Consider the following 16613-nt stretch of genomic DNA (forward strand, 5'->3'; position numbering starts at 1 on the left):
CTCCAGGTGCTTATTCAACTAGTATTGTTTGATCAAAATCAACAACAGAAGCAGCTGTGCTGCTCAGTTGGTGTCTAGAGCTTCCACGTGCTGTGAGAGCAGTGTCAGTCCCAACATGTCCGTACGACACTCAGTGACAGGTGAGCCCAGAAGTCATTTTCAGACCTACCAAAAGTGCAAGACAATGAAAGTGCTAACAACTTAAGCTAAGTGTATTAATGAAAATGATTAAGAACTATAGATTAAGGTACGCACAGAAAACCAGTCCCCCAAGAACCACAAGGTAGAATTACTTATATTGGGAAATTTGAAAGCATGAAGGACTCCGATCATTCTATGCAAACACAGATTATTGCTGAGGAAATGCATGTTACATATTCATAAAATATACTTTGTATGTGGCAGCAAATCAGATGTCCATTAAAAATAAAACCAATAAACCCAGAGCATAATTCATTTCAAAGGCTTCTAATAATTTGCACTATGCAAAACTTTCCAAATATGTAACACCCAAGTTTAATACAGTATTTCCACAAAAGAGAGACATACTTATTTTTAAACATGACTATCATTGAAAAGAATTCACTATGCAGGCATCTAACGGCAAAAATGAAGGAGTTGCCACAGGCAGTAACTCGGGTGACAAACATAGTACCAAACAGGATCAGAACAACACCCTAACCTGTGAATATTACTTTACCCAAGACTGTTAAGACTTCCTGATAGGTCAAGAGCTGGTCACGAGTAGGATGTGAAACCCTGTGGTTTCAGGAGTGCTATAGCAAGAAAGGTGTGCCATAACATCAGTTTTCTTCAGACTGTCTGTTATTGCAATTAGCTTTTGCAACATCAGCACAGAAACAGAGAACGTGTTGGAGCACACCGGTTATCATCTATCCCTTCTTACAGGCATTTGAGCACAGTAAGTTGGCAGTGACCAAAATGCTGGCAGTTTCCAGCACGAACACGAGGAAAATGCTGTGCCTGCAACTCAAGTACCAATACTTTGTAAATATGAAGAGGTGGCTTCGAGGCAGACCTTATGTAGACGTACTTCTTCCTGTCAATTTGCCTAGTAGTTCTAGTGGTACTTCTGGTTGCAGGCACAGCCATTTTCCTCATGTTCACATTGGAAACTGCCAGCATTTGGATCAGATACTGAATTTATTAAGTGGTGAGCACAAAGAAGGGCACTAGCACTCACTCAATCTCAATATACCACCTCAAATACTGTCGTAATTAAGAAAGTATAATCAGCCTTCGCATTTATGCTGGACGTAGCAAATTTTGTCTGTAACTGTAATGTAAATGTTATCACTCATCTCCATTTAGCAAGCAGAAAAGTAAGGAAAACAGAGATCTACAATACAACTAGCACAACAAAACCAAACCAAGCAGCCTATGATTAAGCTTTGGTAATGCTGAGGTTTAAGCAACTGATGCTTTAGTTTTGTATCCTCAACAATTGGGTCAACCCAGTTAGGCTGCTTTTCCCAACCTAAATGCTGTTACAGCAGAACAACAACAACAAAAAGAAAAAAAAATACAACTCCAAACCCCTCACACAACTGCTCCACTTCGTTTTCAGCTATCTTGCTCTAAGGCACTGCCAACAGAAAGGCCCCACCCATGAAATATGAATTATTTAATAAATGCTAAAGTGAAGCTTTGAAAGATTACAATGCAATTATTTCAAGAAAGTTACATAATGCCAAATTATGCAGACATATAAAGACTTTTCCCTGCCTGAACTACTATCGTTAAATTGAACATTTATAGGTATAAGACCCAATTCAGAAAAAAAAAAAAAGGCTCAAAACTTTTCAGTTACTAAGTTTTTTAAAAATAAATATGAACAAAAATACATCTATCACAACTGGTAACTTTAGGCCTTAATTGATAGCAATTATTCCTGAATTACCGCATCCCACTTTTTTCAACTTTTTCTTCCCTAAAGAGACATCTAAGAGATGTGACAGAAATTAGTTTAAAAAAATGTCATAGGTAAGCTATGAGCAGAAAATTTTGAAATAAACTAATTCTGATTTACCTGTGTCTTTTAAAACTCACAAAAATCTACTTCTCAGATTTTATTATAAGCAACAGTTGAATGACTACATATAAATACAGCTCAATCTTCAGGAATGGAAGCGGATGACCAATTTGCTTAAGTTATAATTTTTTTTCTAAATAATTTCTTCAAGAGGTTTTAAAGCTTCAAAGTTTAAGAAAGTTGTGAACTGCATATTCATACAGGCAGAAAAAAAGGTCTAGTCCCCTCAGAAACAGAAATACTTGGAAACAAAATTTCATGGAACGTTATAATTCCTCAGTCAAGTAACCTGAGCTAGATAACCTAAGTTAGGGAATTGTTACACTGGAATTATTATTATCATTATTAACATCACAGCTCCTTCTTTTTTTTTTTTTTTGTTTTTCTTTTCAGTGTTGAAGCCTAAATAAAACTGTCATAGGAAGTCATCTGAAATTCAGTTTTTATCTTTTTTAAAAAAAAAAAAAAAAAACAAAAAAAAAAACAGTACCCCATCAAATGCTCTATACAGTGTACTTCTGAAAAATACAAACCCTGTAGAAATACCTTGCCCGTGGGAGCCATAGTCTTATAAAGTAGCAATAGTGCCATCACTTCCTACTTGAAATAGCAAAGCCAGAAACTACTAAATACTTCTGACTGATGTTTCACCTAAAGGCCAGCCTGAACTAATTCCAGTCTCTCATCTACGTAAGCTCCTCACTCGCTCTTCCTAAGGTATGAGTGACACCGTATTTTTGGACAAAAACAGCTAATCATCACATTTGCAATTCAATTTGTATACTATGTAATCCAAAGTGATTTATGGTAAAAGAGTTATCCAGCTATCAAGTTTCAGCTGCAAGATGCTCAGGCTTGCAATTGTGCTCCGCAAACTTTCAACTCAGGAAGACACTGTTCCTAACAACTTTCAGTGCTCAGGTCATAGAAAAGAGGCAGTGATGATCTACCGTCCTGTACAACCCACTTTCGAGAAGCTACTGAAGGAGTAAATGACTCATTATAGTGATCCAATTTCACTTGACTTTACACCAAGAGAACATATTATTCCTTCAGTATTAGTCCCACAAATTAAGTGTTACAAAAATCCTGCCGAAGAGGACATAAACACTACCGATGAGCATATTTAAGAGAGTTCTACCTGTACTTTGAGGCCCTGTGTTCTCAGGCTCTTAAAACACTAACAATGGGATTCCTGTCTATGCAGGCAACCCCATAAGAGGAGCGTGGACATTCATCTTCGTAAAATTTAGTCTTAATCCAACTCTAAAGTAATCCAAAATTAATTTATTCCTTATGTAGTACCCCCAAAACACAATCAGGGTGTGCCTTTTACAATTTTAACACTATTTAAGAACAGTATAATCATTTATTGGAAATCTGTTTGCTATGCTTCATGTTGTTTGCTATTTCTACTAACAATAACTTTAGCAGACACTTGTGTTTTGCCTTGCACAGATGGTTTCAGACAAAACACAAGGAAGTTACAGCAAAAGGACATTCGTGAGAAGGCATCAGGCATGGGAAACCGAAGCTGTACTGTACAGACCAATAGTAACAAAAAACAAACGAACGTTTCAGTACAAAAGGGTAGGAAATCTGTGAAAAAAGGTTTCAGTGGTAAAGTAGAGGTTCCGAACCCAACAGCAGCACTTCCTCACACTTTGGACTATCTGTGCAAAAGCAGCATTAATAAAACACCTGTATTTACATAACAGAGGTAAGGAAACAGCAGGTAAAGCTCAGTTCCTACTGTGATTGTCACAGCCCTAGCATCATCTCGTTACGAACAGGGTTTTCTGGTACTCATGGAAAAGAGTCAGGCGTAGAGTTTGTGTCTTTATGCTACTCTGCAGCTTATACTAGTGTTGACAACTTGTCGATTAAATCATCAACGGTATTCACAAGAAGTTTGGTATCTTCCTTCTCACTCATTCGATGCTGGCCAGTTTTGCGGAGGATGACATCCACATCTTTGCTCAGGATGCGATCAGCAACTTGCATAGAGATCTGCCAGGGGACATCACTATCCTTCATGCCGTGAATGAGCCGGACAGGACACGTTATAGGAATGGGACTACACAACAAACAGTGATTTTCTGCTTCCTTAATGAAGTCGTATGTCACGGAATAATATCCTTCCTCATTATACTTTGTTGGAAACTTCCATTCACCTTTTTCTTCTATTTCTTTTTGTGTCTACAAAAAAAAGAGAGCAAAGTATACACGACTGATGTTATGAGCTTTTAGAGTTCCTCAATTTATTTCTGTTCTAAATTCACTTAAATCTTCCTCCTTGAAAGCACAAGCCTATTCAAGCTGAAGAGGATTCAAACCCATTTTAAAACTAATAAAGATATTCTAACACTGAAATCTAACAGACTGCAGAACAACACGGATCTGACTTCATGCCTTATATGCCACATTCACATTCTAGTATTCACACCAGCTCCATCCTAGAAGCACTGTATTTTGCAGACACTTCAATTAACGTACATTTTCAACTTGCCTCCCCTACAAACACAAAATACTGGGATACTGCAATAAATGGACAGCTCAAACAACAGAATTTCTTATATGCTTGACCGATTTTTAGATTGCACAAAACACAACCATCAGCTTTACCTCAATGGGAAGCCTCTTAAAGGTTGTTACAACAAAGTCTGCTGCTACAGCTACTCCAACTAGAGCAGCTACTTTATCTGGGCGTGCTATCGCGGCATGAAGCATCAGCCATCCACCTAAGCTGGAGCCCACCAGAATCTTAAGAGAGAAAAAATAAGATGTTATTTTATAGGAAAAAGCCTTTTTTTCCCCTTTTACAAAACATCAGCTTTCAGTTTAACTACTTAAACCTTGGGCATAATCCTGTTGTCCTTACCCAGGCAGAACTGCTGTCACCTCCAGCGGAAATTTTGCCTGAGTAAGCACCACAGAATCTGGAATTTTACTATTCTTTTTGTTTGACATGGCTGGTATTGCTCTCTGAGACTGAAACACTGTAAACAAAATGAGAGTTGAAACAATTCAGTATCACAAGCATGCTTAGTTTCTTTCTTAAAATAAAGGCATATCATAAAGGTTCAGTGCAGTGACAGAGGTCAACAAAAGCAATTCATAAACAAAATGCTTTTAAACACAATACTAGGTTTTCCCAGGTTGCAGAAGATTAGGTTTCTTACAATCATTTCTGAAGTAACTGAAGAAGCCAAATGCTGCTTTTGCTGATTTTTTAAGCTATTTTATCATACAGAGTATCTTAACTTTTAACAGTCCTGTAAACCTTTCAGTTAATGCATCAGCACTGGGACAAAGCCACGCTTCTCCATGAGGAGGGCTGCGCAGCACGGGAATGGTTCCTTGCTGCCTGTTAGTTGGAATCTTTACCACAAACCCTTCCCAAACCTCCTGGGAGAAAGCCAGGGCTGACGTAACCCATTGTCAGTGACAGCCCTGCTCCAACAGCCAGCCTCCGTGAGGTCCTGGCAACCCACCTTCCCATGATGCTGTCATCAACCTGTTTGCAAAAGAGGCCCCATGAACATGACATTTCAAATGAATCAGCTTGGAAGTGACCAGGTGGAAGCTGTTAAAGAGGTGCTACTCTTCCCTAGACCTACTATAGCCTCTTTTTGATTGTATGTCATTCCATCTCGAGGAACTAAAACGTTTTATATTTAAAAACAAAACATAACCTGTGGTCCATCTGTAAGTTCATCCAGTATAGACAGAACATCTTTTCTCCACTTCCCAATTGTACACTCCTCAAAGTTACCACTTGAACTTCCACATCCTGTATAATCAAATCTGAAAAAGTAAGCATCAAAATGAAAGTCATAGTACTGTCTACAGCAGCACAGAGGCTAAAACTGAACAGTGTTGTTTAATAAAAATTAAACACAGGACAACATACTGCACTGAGTATTTTCTTACTTGGTCCTGCGTATCACTAAATATCACCAGAAACCATATGAAAAGAGGTTTAGATACACCTATGCAACAAGGAGAACGTTTCATGTAACAATATCCAAATTTACCAGGGTATTTCCCATACTATGAATTTGATAAGCTCTCTGTAAGCCAAAAAGCAACATACTTCAGTTTAGAAGTATAAAATCTCTTCCAAATGCTGTATCAAATTGGGAAGACTTATGAAGCTTAGCATGCAAGCTAGCCTATCAAAGCAGAATATCAGCAAGCACATCCCTGTTCTTCTATAGGCACAGAAGGCACTGAACAGCTTAGTAATATTTGGTAATTAAAAAGCATGCTTTATAATGATAGTTTAGAAGGAAAAACAGAATTCTGGGCGCTACAACTAACATTTCTAAAGGTTTTCTTTCTTTTTCAGTGTTGTGTCTGTAGCTTTAATGTAATACACAGTGCTGGCTAGAATACAGAAATTTATCACAGAATCTTCTGAATTTCTTTCAAAATACATTCTCGTGATTTATCTCAGTTCCTCAACTGACAGAAAGCCTATGTCTGAAATGCAAAAAAGACACTCATTAGCTTGTGTACAGCACAGCACGCATTCCAACCCAAACACCAGAGTCTACATGTTTTTGTTAAACCCCCCTCTCCCAACCTATGACAGTTGTTTCATTTCCTCGAGAACAACACTTTAATGTACCTGACGAAGGCATGACCTAGAGAGCTGCAGAAATCCTCAAGGGCAGTTGCTTTCTGACCATTCATATTGGAATTAAAGCCTGGAAGGAAAATAACCCCTGGATTCCTGCCTTTTAGTCTATGGTAAGCTAGATTTGGTCGATCTGGTCGAGTCAAAAAGCTGACTGATGACTTCTGCCTGCAAACTAATAAAAACATTTGTTTTAGTATAATCGTCAAGATAACGCTGGCAGAAATGCTAACATTTTATAAAATTAGAATTCAGGAACTGTGTACATATGTGAAATTAAGATGCTTAGGCTCAAGAGGAAAGAAAAATAAAAGTGCCTCCTACACTTTTCAATGACTATAACTTAATGACTTGAGGTTGCTCAGTACTAAAGCCAACCATGCAAGGAGTCCACTCAGGAATTAGCAAAGTGGCCAACAGAAGACAAATGCTAAGATTTGCTATACTTCATTTGACCCCATGTTCTAAACCATCTTGAATATTTCCTCATCTCACATGAAGTAGCAGCTTTCTCATCCACTTAAACTTTTTATTTTTCCTTTTTTTGTTTTTCAAGAGTGAATTTCAAGAAGATTAATTTTGCACCCAAAGTACTGTGTGCGATGGTAAGTTTACAAGTACACGAGATGTCAAATTTTCATTAAAATTGCAACTGCAGGTCAAAACTTCAACTGCATCAAAACCCTAGACCCACCAGATCTATGCGGGAGCCATACAGCAGGGAAATCCCAAAGTGGGAATTTGGAAAGAAGCTTCTGATTTTACCTTTTCCAAGGTGAACATTAGCTTTGCTCAGAAACAAAAAAAGTAAATAACATGCAGCCTTTCTCATCATACTATCCACAGCCATTTCTGCCTAAGTTAAAAGATTATTGCTAGCAACACTGAAAATAAACAGGGTGATAAGCTCCAAGTCAAGTTACTTAACACTGCCATCTAAACAGCAGTCTTTTCCTCAGACATGAAACATAGAAAGTTAAAAAAAAAAAAGTATGTTTTAATGTGTGTATTTAAACGTATGTAAATACAAAATAATACATTAAACACACACCATAAGGAGAAAGAGTGGACCATTATAGATCTATGATTTTCTTATACATCTCCTAAAGAGGCACAGATATCCCATCACGTGGATTTGTTCATTCCTGCTGGAGGGGATAAATTATACCAGTATTCAGATTGTTCTACAGTTATCCAGAATGAAATACCACTCTGAGAACCTAATATTTTGGAAATATTTAATAAAATGCAAGATCATTTAGTTCAACTTCTGTCAAAGTGACCTGCAAAGTATTATTAGACCCATAATAATAAGCATTTTTCCCATCGGTGTACTGGGAACTTAAAATTGCTTTGTTTTGGTTCAAGATAACAAACCAGACATATCTGAAAAGAAAACACTAGGTTGGGCTGTTATTCACATTAATAACCATCCAAAAATATAGTTTCCACCAAGAAAAAGAGATTAACAAAGGAAACACTACCAAACAAACACGATGCTGAATCTCAGTGGCTGCTACAGTATTTAATCTAATCTTAGCAGTAAGTTGTATCTCTACTATGGGTGAAGGTAAGTGGTTTATAGAGAGGTGTTAAGAGGAATTAATCCACTCTATTATCTCACTCAGCAAGATTAATTTGTTAAACTGAAAGCTTGGTCTAGACTTCTGATAAGACTTTGACACTCTTAATTCTTGGGTTAGAAGAGGCCTGGTTCTTGAATGCTGCTAATCAACAGTGGGGTACAGAGCCGGCACAGCCCCAAATGGTATACCAGGCCTTCCTGGAGGTATAAACATTGGGTAAAACACTGCAAAAACAGGCCTTGACAGCATCACACCACTTCACTGTTCTGCTGCTTTCTCTCACTATCAGAGAGATTATATTCAAGCTTTTTTTTTTTTCCTCCATTGCACATGCATGAGTAAAGGTACGTGCAGAAAAGACACAGAATACAGCGAGCATTTGGTGTTCTACTCTAATAGAAATTATCCCATTTGAACTAGAGATTAAAACCACTAAATCTCATGAAAAGATGGGACAGTTCTTTATTCTACCAATGCACTGATTATTATGAAGGGGAATAAACACCACAAGAGAAGTAAATTTATTTAGATGCATTCACCCTACAACCTCTGGTTCGTGTGTGTGTCTGTAAGTACGCCAGTCACTTCTTCACCTGTCAGTAAGAGGTACACCAAGAATTGCTACACCTCATAGAAAAAAAGGGTTAGGAGTATTGGTCCCTCCCTTAAGCCTTGATTACCATCTTGGAAGTGATTAGGTACAACAGGCCAGCATCCTGCAGCCCTCTGGAGGTGTCCTCAAATTGACACTGGGCAGGGTTTAAACCGAGCTACAAACACAGCTGCTGTCCAAACTATCTTGTGAACTAGTCTCGTGCACTTGACAAGTTACTCTAAGTGCATCGGCAGTAATGCTAAGCCGAATAATCCAAACACCTAAAGCAACCTCCTCAGCCAGCCCATCAGAGAGCCCACTTCACTGGGGTCGCACTCTCTTTGGAGTCGAAGCCATCAATAACTGAAGAGCTATCCAGTAATTTCTCCTCCTGATTTCAGTGAAAGACCTCGGGAAGAGCAGGGGAGCGCTTGTGCAGGGTGCATGGTGGTATCTAGTACCAAAAGCCATGTATGGACAGCAGACATTAACTAGAGGAAGGCATAGGATACTTGCCCGATGCTGTGAAACTCTATTCCTTCCAAAAACCCTGCAATCTAATTGAGTTACGACTCGCAGCAACCACGACTGACAGCACAGTCACCCATCAAAGCCGAAGAAATCCCCAAACACCCTGCGGAACGCTCCGGCACTACCACGTAGGCAGGGCCTGGAGCAGCAGCGGGTGAAGGCAGCTCCGTCGGGCAGGGGGCTGCCGGCTGACCCCAGCCCGCTTCGCCCCTCACGATCCCCCCTGGCACTCCCCGCCATCTCGGGGGCGGCAGCGCCCGCCCGCCCCTCAGCGCACACCCCGAGCCGCCACGACGAGGCAACCCCCGGCCCTCCCGCCTCCGTGCCCACCCAGGGCCGCGGCCAGCGGGGCTGCCCGGGGGCTTGTGCCTTACCAGCGAGCCCCGGGGCCGCCCGCAGCGGCTGCCACAAGCCGCCGGCCCCCCGCAGCCCCCGCGCCGCGCCCATGGCCGCCATGGCGCAGGAGCGCGCATGCGGCGGCGGCCGGCAAATGGCGGCTGCGTGACGGGCCTGCCGCCCGGCCCCGCGGCTCCTGGCAGCCGCTGCGGAGCGGAACGTGCCCGCCCGGCCCGGAGGGACGGCAGGGCAGGGCAGGGCGGTGCGGTGCGAGGCCCCCGGGCCTCCTCGCTTCGGCTCTCCTGCGCCGACTGGGGGTGGGCTCGGGGAGCAGGTGCCCTCTTTGGGGAACGATCGGGCCCGAGGCAGGGGAGGAGTCAAAAAGCGCCGAGCGTCCACGGTGGGGTGATGGCTACTTGCCGTTGAGTCACCTCACCTCCTAGCCAGATATTAGGGAAAGAGGGAGGCCCCTGAGCAATTCTTGCTTTATAATATCTAAATAAATGCCGCAGCCAAGGCTGGTGATATGTTTCTCAAACGGGGGGGGTCATAAAAATGAGGAGTGTGTTATATAATACACGTATGTACACCACAATCCCCACTCATAATTTCACTGCCATCTAAAAGTTGTTTTCCGTAGCTCTTCTACAGGGAAACACATGGAATGGTAACATTTTTACTGAGAAACACAGACATGCTTGTTCAAATGTATACAACATTATTTGAAAGACGAGCACAAACACACCAGGTTAAAGAATCGAGTGAATGTTTAAAACAAGTTTATTTTTAAAAATGTTTATTGAAATGCCTTCATCGCATCATGCAGGATACAAAAATCATGATTAGAAAACCTTTATAACCATACTTAGAATTAAAATCAAGATACATCGGGAAAAAAATAATTATATAAAACAAAGCAGTTCATTTCTGATAGTGTTTTAAATCATTAGATTACAAGCTGTGATCTGCACAGATGATACCAATTACCTTGCAGTAACCCTTCCTTCTTTCGTGATTCAAGTCAAAACTGCCATGTCATGCTAGAGCAACCATATCACCTGTGTATGCCACAAAGAAGAATTCATCCCATGTGTTACAGATACAGGGTTTAAATAGGATAACAAAAATATTTTGCCAGCATACTTCTATTCTGCTTAACAGTTTTTAATTTGCTCCATCAAAAGCCACTAACTTTCCATCAAGAAAAAAAGTCTAATGTGCTTTTTTTTTTTTATTACACAAACCACATGGCACAAGTTTTGATTACTGAAATAGAACCTCTTTAAAGTCAGAGCATAAGAGACTTCCTTGACGTTCAGTTCAATTAAATAATTGAGGTTTTGCAATATTACTCAAGGACTTGGATGTGATTCTTGATTCTAAAATGGGAGACCACCATACCCTCCATATTTTCATCGTTTTAGGAGTCCCTAAACCCCTGATACTTAATAGTTTCAGGGTTTTTATTCATACACTGCTTAGTGTAAACTCTTAAGAGTTTGTCAGATTCTATCTGACAGCATTATTCTGTGCAGATATGCTTTTAAAAAATCTCCTGAGCTGGAAACTTGGCTTCAAAGAATTTAGATAGATTTTAGATACTTTGATGCTGGCTTCATGGGGACCAAAGTTTGCAAGGTTTCAATAGAGCATTCACTTGGCACAGAGTAAGATTAGAACCACATTAGATGGGACCTGACCACATAAAATAAAATTGCTGCAGGATCCAGAATCAGCTCATTCTATTCGATGTGGAGGATTAAAAAAAAAAAAAAAAAGTCCTCCTGATGACAAAATTAATACATGTGTTTCCGTTTCATAGCCTTGTGGATAAATCCCATCTTAATAAAGCTGTCCTCTTTTTTCTTGAGCTCCATAAATACAGACTTGAAACACACAGTTGGTGTCACTGTGTGATTAAACACACAGAATATTGTAAAATTTAATTACTTTAAAAATCATGAAGAGTTTTGGCACTGTCTCCTCACAGAAAGTTAAGTACAACTAACACTTCGAAACATTACAGTAAGGGAGTCATGTAACTCTTTGGCTCTGTTGTAATACTTAGCTACTAAGGCATGAATTGTGTGTACCTTAGGGCTGCTTTTTATTTATATTTTTATAAAATACTTGACTAAAAGTTTTAAAAAGTTACCTAATCATCTATAAATGTCAAATGCTGCATATTAAAATATATGCTATTACACTTTTTTGTTCCATTACTAGGATTTTTGCATACTGATGAGAACACACACATTTGTAAACTTTATGTAGACGTTCTCTACATAAGAGAATTTGTACAAAATTATCATTGAATCAAGACATAATTTAAGTTGCCTGATTATTCATTTTGGAGCACTATGATTTTCTCAACAGCCTTAGCTCTTTTGCTTCGATAAAGATCAATTAAAATAAGTAACAAGTCCCCCTTTTCAATGCATTCATAAAACTTTCATTCTCAGGTTTTGGGTGCATATCATAAGGAGGCTATTTCAGAGTATTCACTGGTATTTTACGCAGCTTTTCAGATTTTACTACATATGGCTAACTTCATATGTGCTGTTATTGCAGTATGCCCTATTGCCCCATTTTGTTATAACATGAAGTGGGTGTAGCCTTCTGCGCCTGTAACAATAACATCCATCCATATCCTCATGGCTTCTGGCGTAGGAGCAACCATATAGTATATCCGGTCGTGTGTCTTAACACTGAAAGTGAGTAGTGGGTTGGGACTCTAAAATAAAGCAAAAAAGAAGCAGAAAGAAGGTTATCAAAAGAATGAAAAATCAAAGCCATTTATTAGAACCAGAAATATCATTGCTTACAGCGAGATTCAGGACAGGGTTAGGCAGAAATATAAGAATGCAAAATTTGGAAGCACTGCATCCAACATTGCAGCACTGGGGACAGAGATGCATTTAAAGTATTTGCATCCAGAATCAACACTTTTAATGACTTATTTTCAGTAGACTATTACACAACCATTGCCTCCAAACTGTTGCTTCATGCCCAAACAATTAACTCCCCTTGAGCAGGTATTATGTCCAGCAGTCAAAACCACTTCAGCTTTCACAGATCCATGTGCCAAGGATATATTCAGGTCATCTCCGTTTTATGTGCGGCAGGGGCTGCCATCAGCTGCAAGTAGCAGCTAACTCCCCTCCCTGTGACAGATGCATACAGCCATCTCTTGATTTACCAAAGCCACTGTTTTCAGTGATCTTGCCCATGGACTAAGGAACTCCTCACAGCAAATGCCATGGGGAACCGTCTCTGCTTTCATCAGTATAAAAGAACAGCGTTAACAGCTACTCTGGCTTCATCTTCCTTTTCTTCCACCCTGTTTTTGTTTTGTTTGTTTGTTTTAAATAATGTTAGCTCTCCCGTTAATTTTACAGCAGCTAGCATACTTTGGGTACTGCCATATAATACTCAGGTAAAAAGAAAGTTTACCTTATATGCATTCTTTAGATGATCATAATAGACTTCTTCAATAGCTTGAAAATAAATTACACCTTTTAATTTAGTTTCATGTTTGTCTGAAATGGAAAAGAGAAAGTTACATTTTAAAACTGAAATGAACAACACTTGAAGAAGCAAAAGGCTAATTTGCATTTCTACATATGTTCAGCAGATTAAGTTACTAGATTAACACTTCTGCTTGTGAAATCCCCCCAGAAATTTTCAGCATCTCACCAGTTGGATGGTTGAGTTAGAAGAGATGTATTTCCTACTTTAATTTGCCTTCTTCACTGCCTTGTTTCCAAGGAAATAAGGCTTTTGCAATTTTCTCATCTGTTTTTAAGTCAGTCCCTCACTGAAGCATTTAAACCTTTTGTCCAGTATTAGCCAACAGGGGGAAGAGATGTCTCTGAGATAAATCCAATCTTCCAATTACATGAAAACCAGCCAGACTTCAGATATTGCTAAAGTACTACATCATAGCTAACAGATTAAGACCCACAGTTTTTCTTCAAAGAAAATTATGAAAAACAATTTTGAAATACAGTTTGATAGCAAAAGCTTTACATTAGAACATCATTTGTGCTTATACTTATTTACAAATGTTTCCTCCTGTTCTTAATAATCTCCCATAGTCTCTAGCTAACACTTAGTATTCAAATATAAGGTTACCAGGTCATGGGCAAGTTTCTGTGAGCTCTGAGACATGAAAAAGTGTACAAGGTCAGAGTTCCTGTGCACCGGCCTCAGCATTGTAATTGTCTGTGAACATTTTCCTACTCTGCGACACCCAAGGTAAAAGCCAAATTAATTAGCCATAGTTTCCCCGTTTGCCAAAGAGACCCTTCCAAAGCAAAAGACCCTCTGAAGAAAAGAAGCGCCAGAGGTAATAATGACTGAATGGACAGTTAGTTGAGGGAGGCCGTTCATAAGCAGTAGCTTGTACCCAATGGAACAGTGTTTGTGGCACCAATGTCCCACTGCAGCAAAGCTGAAATAAAGGCTGGGAATCTTCTCACTTAAGTTCTGATATCTACACTGGAGACGCAGCTGACAATCTCCCTTGAAAGGAAATGGAAAGAAGTGGACACATGCAGGGTGTCGATTCTAAACTATTTTAGGTATCTACTTGCAAGAGATCTCACATGTGAAGTTCCAGCCTAAGAATCCAAAAAAAGTTTCAAGTCATCTGTAGCTCTTACTAGGACATTTTAAAAAGAAAAAGTTTAAGAAGTTTGATTTTCCATATGGCCCACACACGGCCTCTCATTTGGCATTTATTTTTTATATGTAGACCCAATCAGGAAAGACAAAATACTACTGCGTGTTGTATCTAGAAAGGAGGATGAGTTAAAAAAGAATTTGAAGTCTGGCTTTACATATAAGTGGTGCCTTAATGCATGACAGAGAACAGTCCATGGCGTATGGGCCACCAGAGCACACTGTGCTTGTCTGCTGACCCAGCATCAGCTAGTGATTCACTGGGGCAAGGAGAATACAGACCATAAACTTAGCACTCAACTATAACATTCCACAGGAAAAAGGAACAAAGACAGATAAGCATCTCAAATATCCTCCGCTTTCCTGCAGTGTTAAATAATCCCAGCAGTTGTTAAGGAAAATCAGAACTGCATGTGATACTGAGGGGCAAACTTCCTCCAGTACTCTTGTATTTGGGGAATATAATGCCTTTGACCCCAAGTTAGTATTGCCTCGACGGTGGATAGTCATCTAAACAGACATCTTAGACAAACAGAACATCTTAGTCTCATGACAGATTCTGCTGTCGTTTTCAATTCTCATGACCTCAGCTTACATCCCATCAGTAGATGCCGTCAGTTTCCAAAGTGTCAGATGATGGCGAAAAGAAATTCCATAGATGAAATGATGTTGTGTTGGGAATCTCCCTGCCACCCCATAGGGGACCAGTAGAGGTATAAGATTACTACATTACAGCATATGCTATACAGAGCTGAATACAATACTATACAGCAAAGTATACTGTCTATGTACTAGATTTTCAGATTTTAGCTTAAGTTCTTCAGTTTAGTAGACTTGCAGAACTAAAGCAATATACCAGTATATTCAACTTAGAGTTTAATTTTTCTGAACGCACAGTACCAAAATTTATTTTGGAAGTTACTATATATTTAAAGATCTGGAGAAATCCTCACTCATGCAGGCAGCTGCATTTTTGCTCAGCTCTTACAGAATTCTCATGAAACTGTTTTTTGGCTGGAGTCCTTGAGACATTATGAAAAGTTTTCTTTGGTAATTAAAACGCATTATGGAAGCTGTACTGCACTCAAAACCAAAACTGTTAACTAGCAACACAACTACTTTAAAAAAAAAAATCAGTACCAGATGAGGACACTACTGTATGTTACAGGCCTTGCTAACCAAATATACCAGATGTTAAGAACAAAGTAAAAAAGAACGTTTGCTTCTCACATTCTTGACAATGTTATTGCAAACTAGTAAGAAACAGTCATTTTATACGTAATGAACTCAAATAATGTATTTTAAAAAAGATGGACCTAGCAATGCCCCCCATCAATTTTAAGTTCCTCATAACTTTCTGGAAAGCAGTAATGTCATAAAAAGAAAGGGAACAGTTTGGGCTTTTTGGTACCAGTTGTTTTCTTCTGCTTCTTAGCAATTACCATTCCACTTATGCCCCTGTCCGGCCTCTCCTAACAATAAAAATTCACAATGCAAAATCATTTTTCTGGCTTCCTCTGAAACTTGAAAATCAAGCTATGTATAGATTTGCACAGCTATCTGTAAGACATACAAATTTTTTAATTTCTAATTTCTGGTTTTGACCTGAGATAACAACATATTGCTTCTAATGGCTCCATATATGACATTATAACACACTTCAGTCTACAGAAAACTCTTGAGTATTACATGTTGTCCATTTTGAAATTTCTTAGACTCTCAAAATATGGCAAATGCAAAAAATCTACTTCTCTGTATTAAATATTCTGAAATACTTTTCAGTACATCAAGTGATGGGACTACAGAAGCATTCCATTTAATGTTTACGATAAGTATCATAAATTTTACTCTTTTATGATAGGTACAAGAAATCGTTCTGTCACTGACGGAAGTATGTCGTATTTAAGAATAAATTAGGTGGAGCCATTATTCTATGTACTAGAAATGTTGTGATTTTTTCTTTTCCTTTCCTTTTCCTTTCCTTTTCCTTGTCCACATCTCCCTTCATCAGTTATGCACTGTTGTGTCCTTTCTGACATTAGGATTAAACAGTAGGGAAGAGACTGCATCAATCCTGAAGGTATATGTAAAATACAAAATAAAATGGAACTGTAAGCTTTATTTGGGACTCGCTACATCTTCATAACTCAACCAAGTTGACAGGAAAATAAGAGGGACAGATATAGC

At 39.2% G+C, this 16613-nt stretch overlaps 2 protein-coding genes across 28 annotated transcripts in view; both read right to left on the reverse strand.

Annotated features, from left to right (window-relative positions):
• Nucleotides 1-275: 275 nt before the first annotated feature.
• Nucleotides 276-10073, reverse strand: ABHD10 (abhydrolase domain containing 10, depalmitoylase). 2 transcript variants are annotated; one of them, XM_040568810.1, is made up of 5 exons: nt 9782-10073; nt 6687-6870; nt 5749-5860; nt 4679-4816; nt 276-4252 (listed from the first exon to the last, which is right to left on the reverse strand). In XM_040568810.1, exons 1-5 carry the CDS (start codon nt 9861-9863, stop codon nt 3911-3913), a joined length of 858 nt encoding a protein of 285 aa, XP_040424744.1. In that variant the 5' UTR covers nt 9864-10073; the 3' UTR covers nt 276-3910. The 2 variants fall into 2 exon arrangements, with proteins under 2 accessions (XP_040424744.1, XP_040424754.1); XM_040568820.1 differs by lacking the exon at nt 9782-10073 and adding an exon at nt 7747-9681.
• A 432-nt stretch (nt 10074-10505) lies between these two features.
• Nucleotides 10506-16613, reverse strand: part of PHLDB2 (pleckstrin homology like domain family B member 2) — a 113348-nt gene continuing 107240 nt past the window's right edge. For all 26 annotated transcript variants that reach the window (XM_040568797.1, XM_040568698.1, XM_040568706.1 and 23 more), the window contains 2 exons: nt 13197-13282; nt 10506-12477 (listed from right to left, as the gene is read on the reverse strand). In XM_040568797.1, coding sequence (XP_040424731.1) covers nt 12337-12477; nt 13197-13282 — 227 coding nt within the window. In that variant the 3' untranslated portion in view covers nt 10506-12336. The remainder of the gene's footprint in view (nt 12478-13196; nt 13283-16613) is intronic.

Source organism: Cygnus olor, chromosome 1, assembly GCF_009769625.2.
Source record: "Cygnus olor isolate bCygOlo1 chromosome 1, bCygOlo1.pri.v2, whole genome shotgun sequence".
Taxonomy (NCBI): Eukaryota; Metazoa; Chordata; class Aves; order Anseriformes; family Anatidae; genus Cygnus; species Cygnus olor.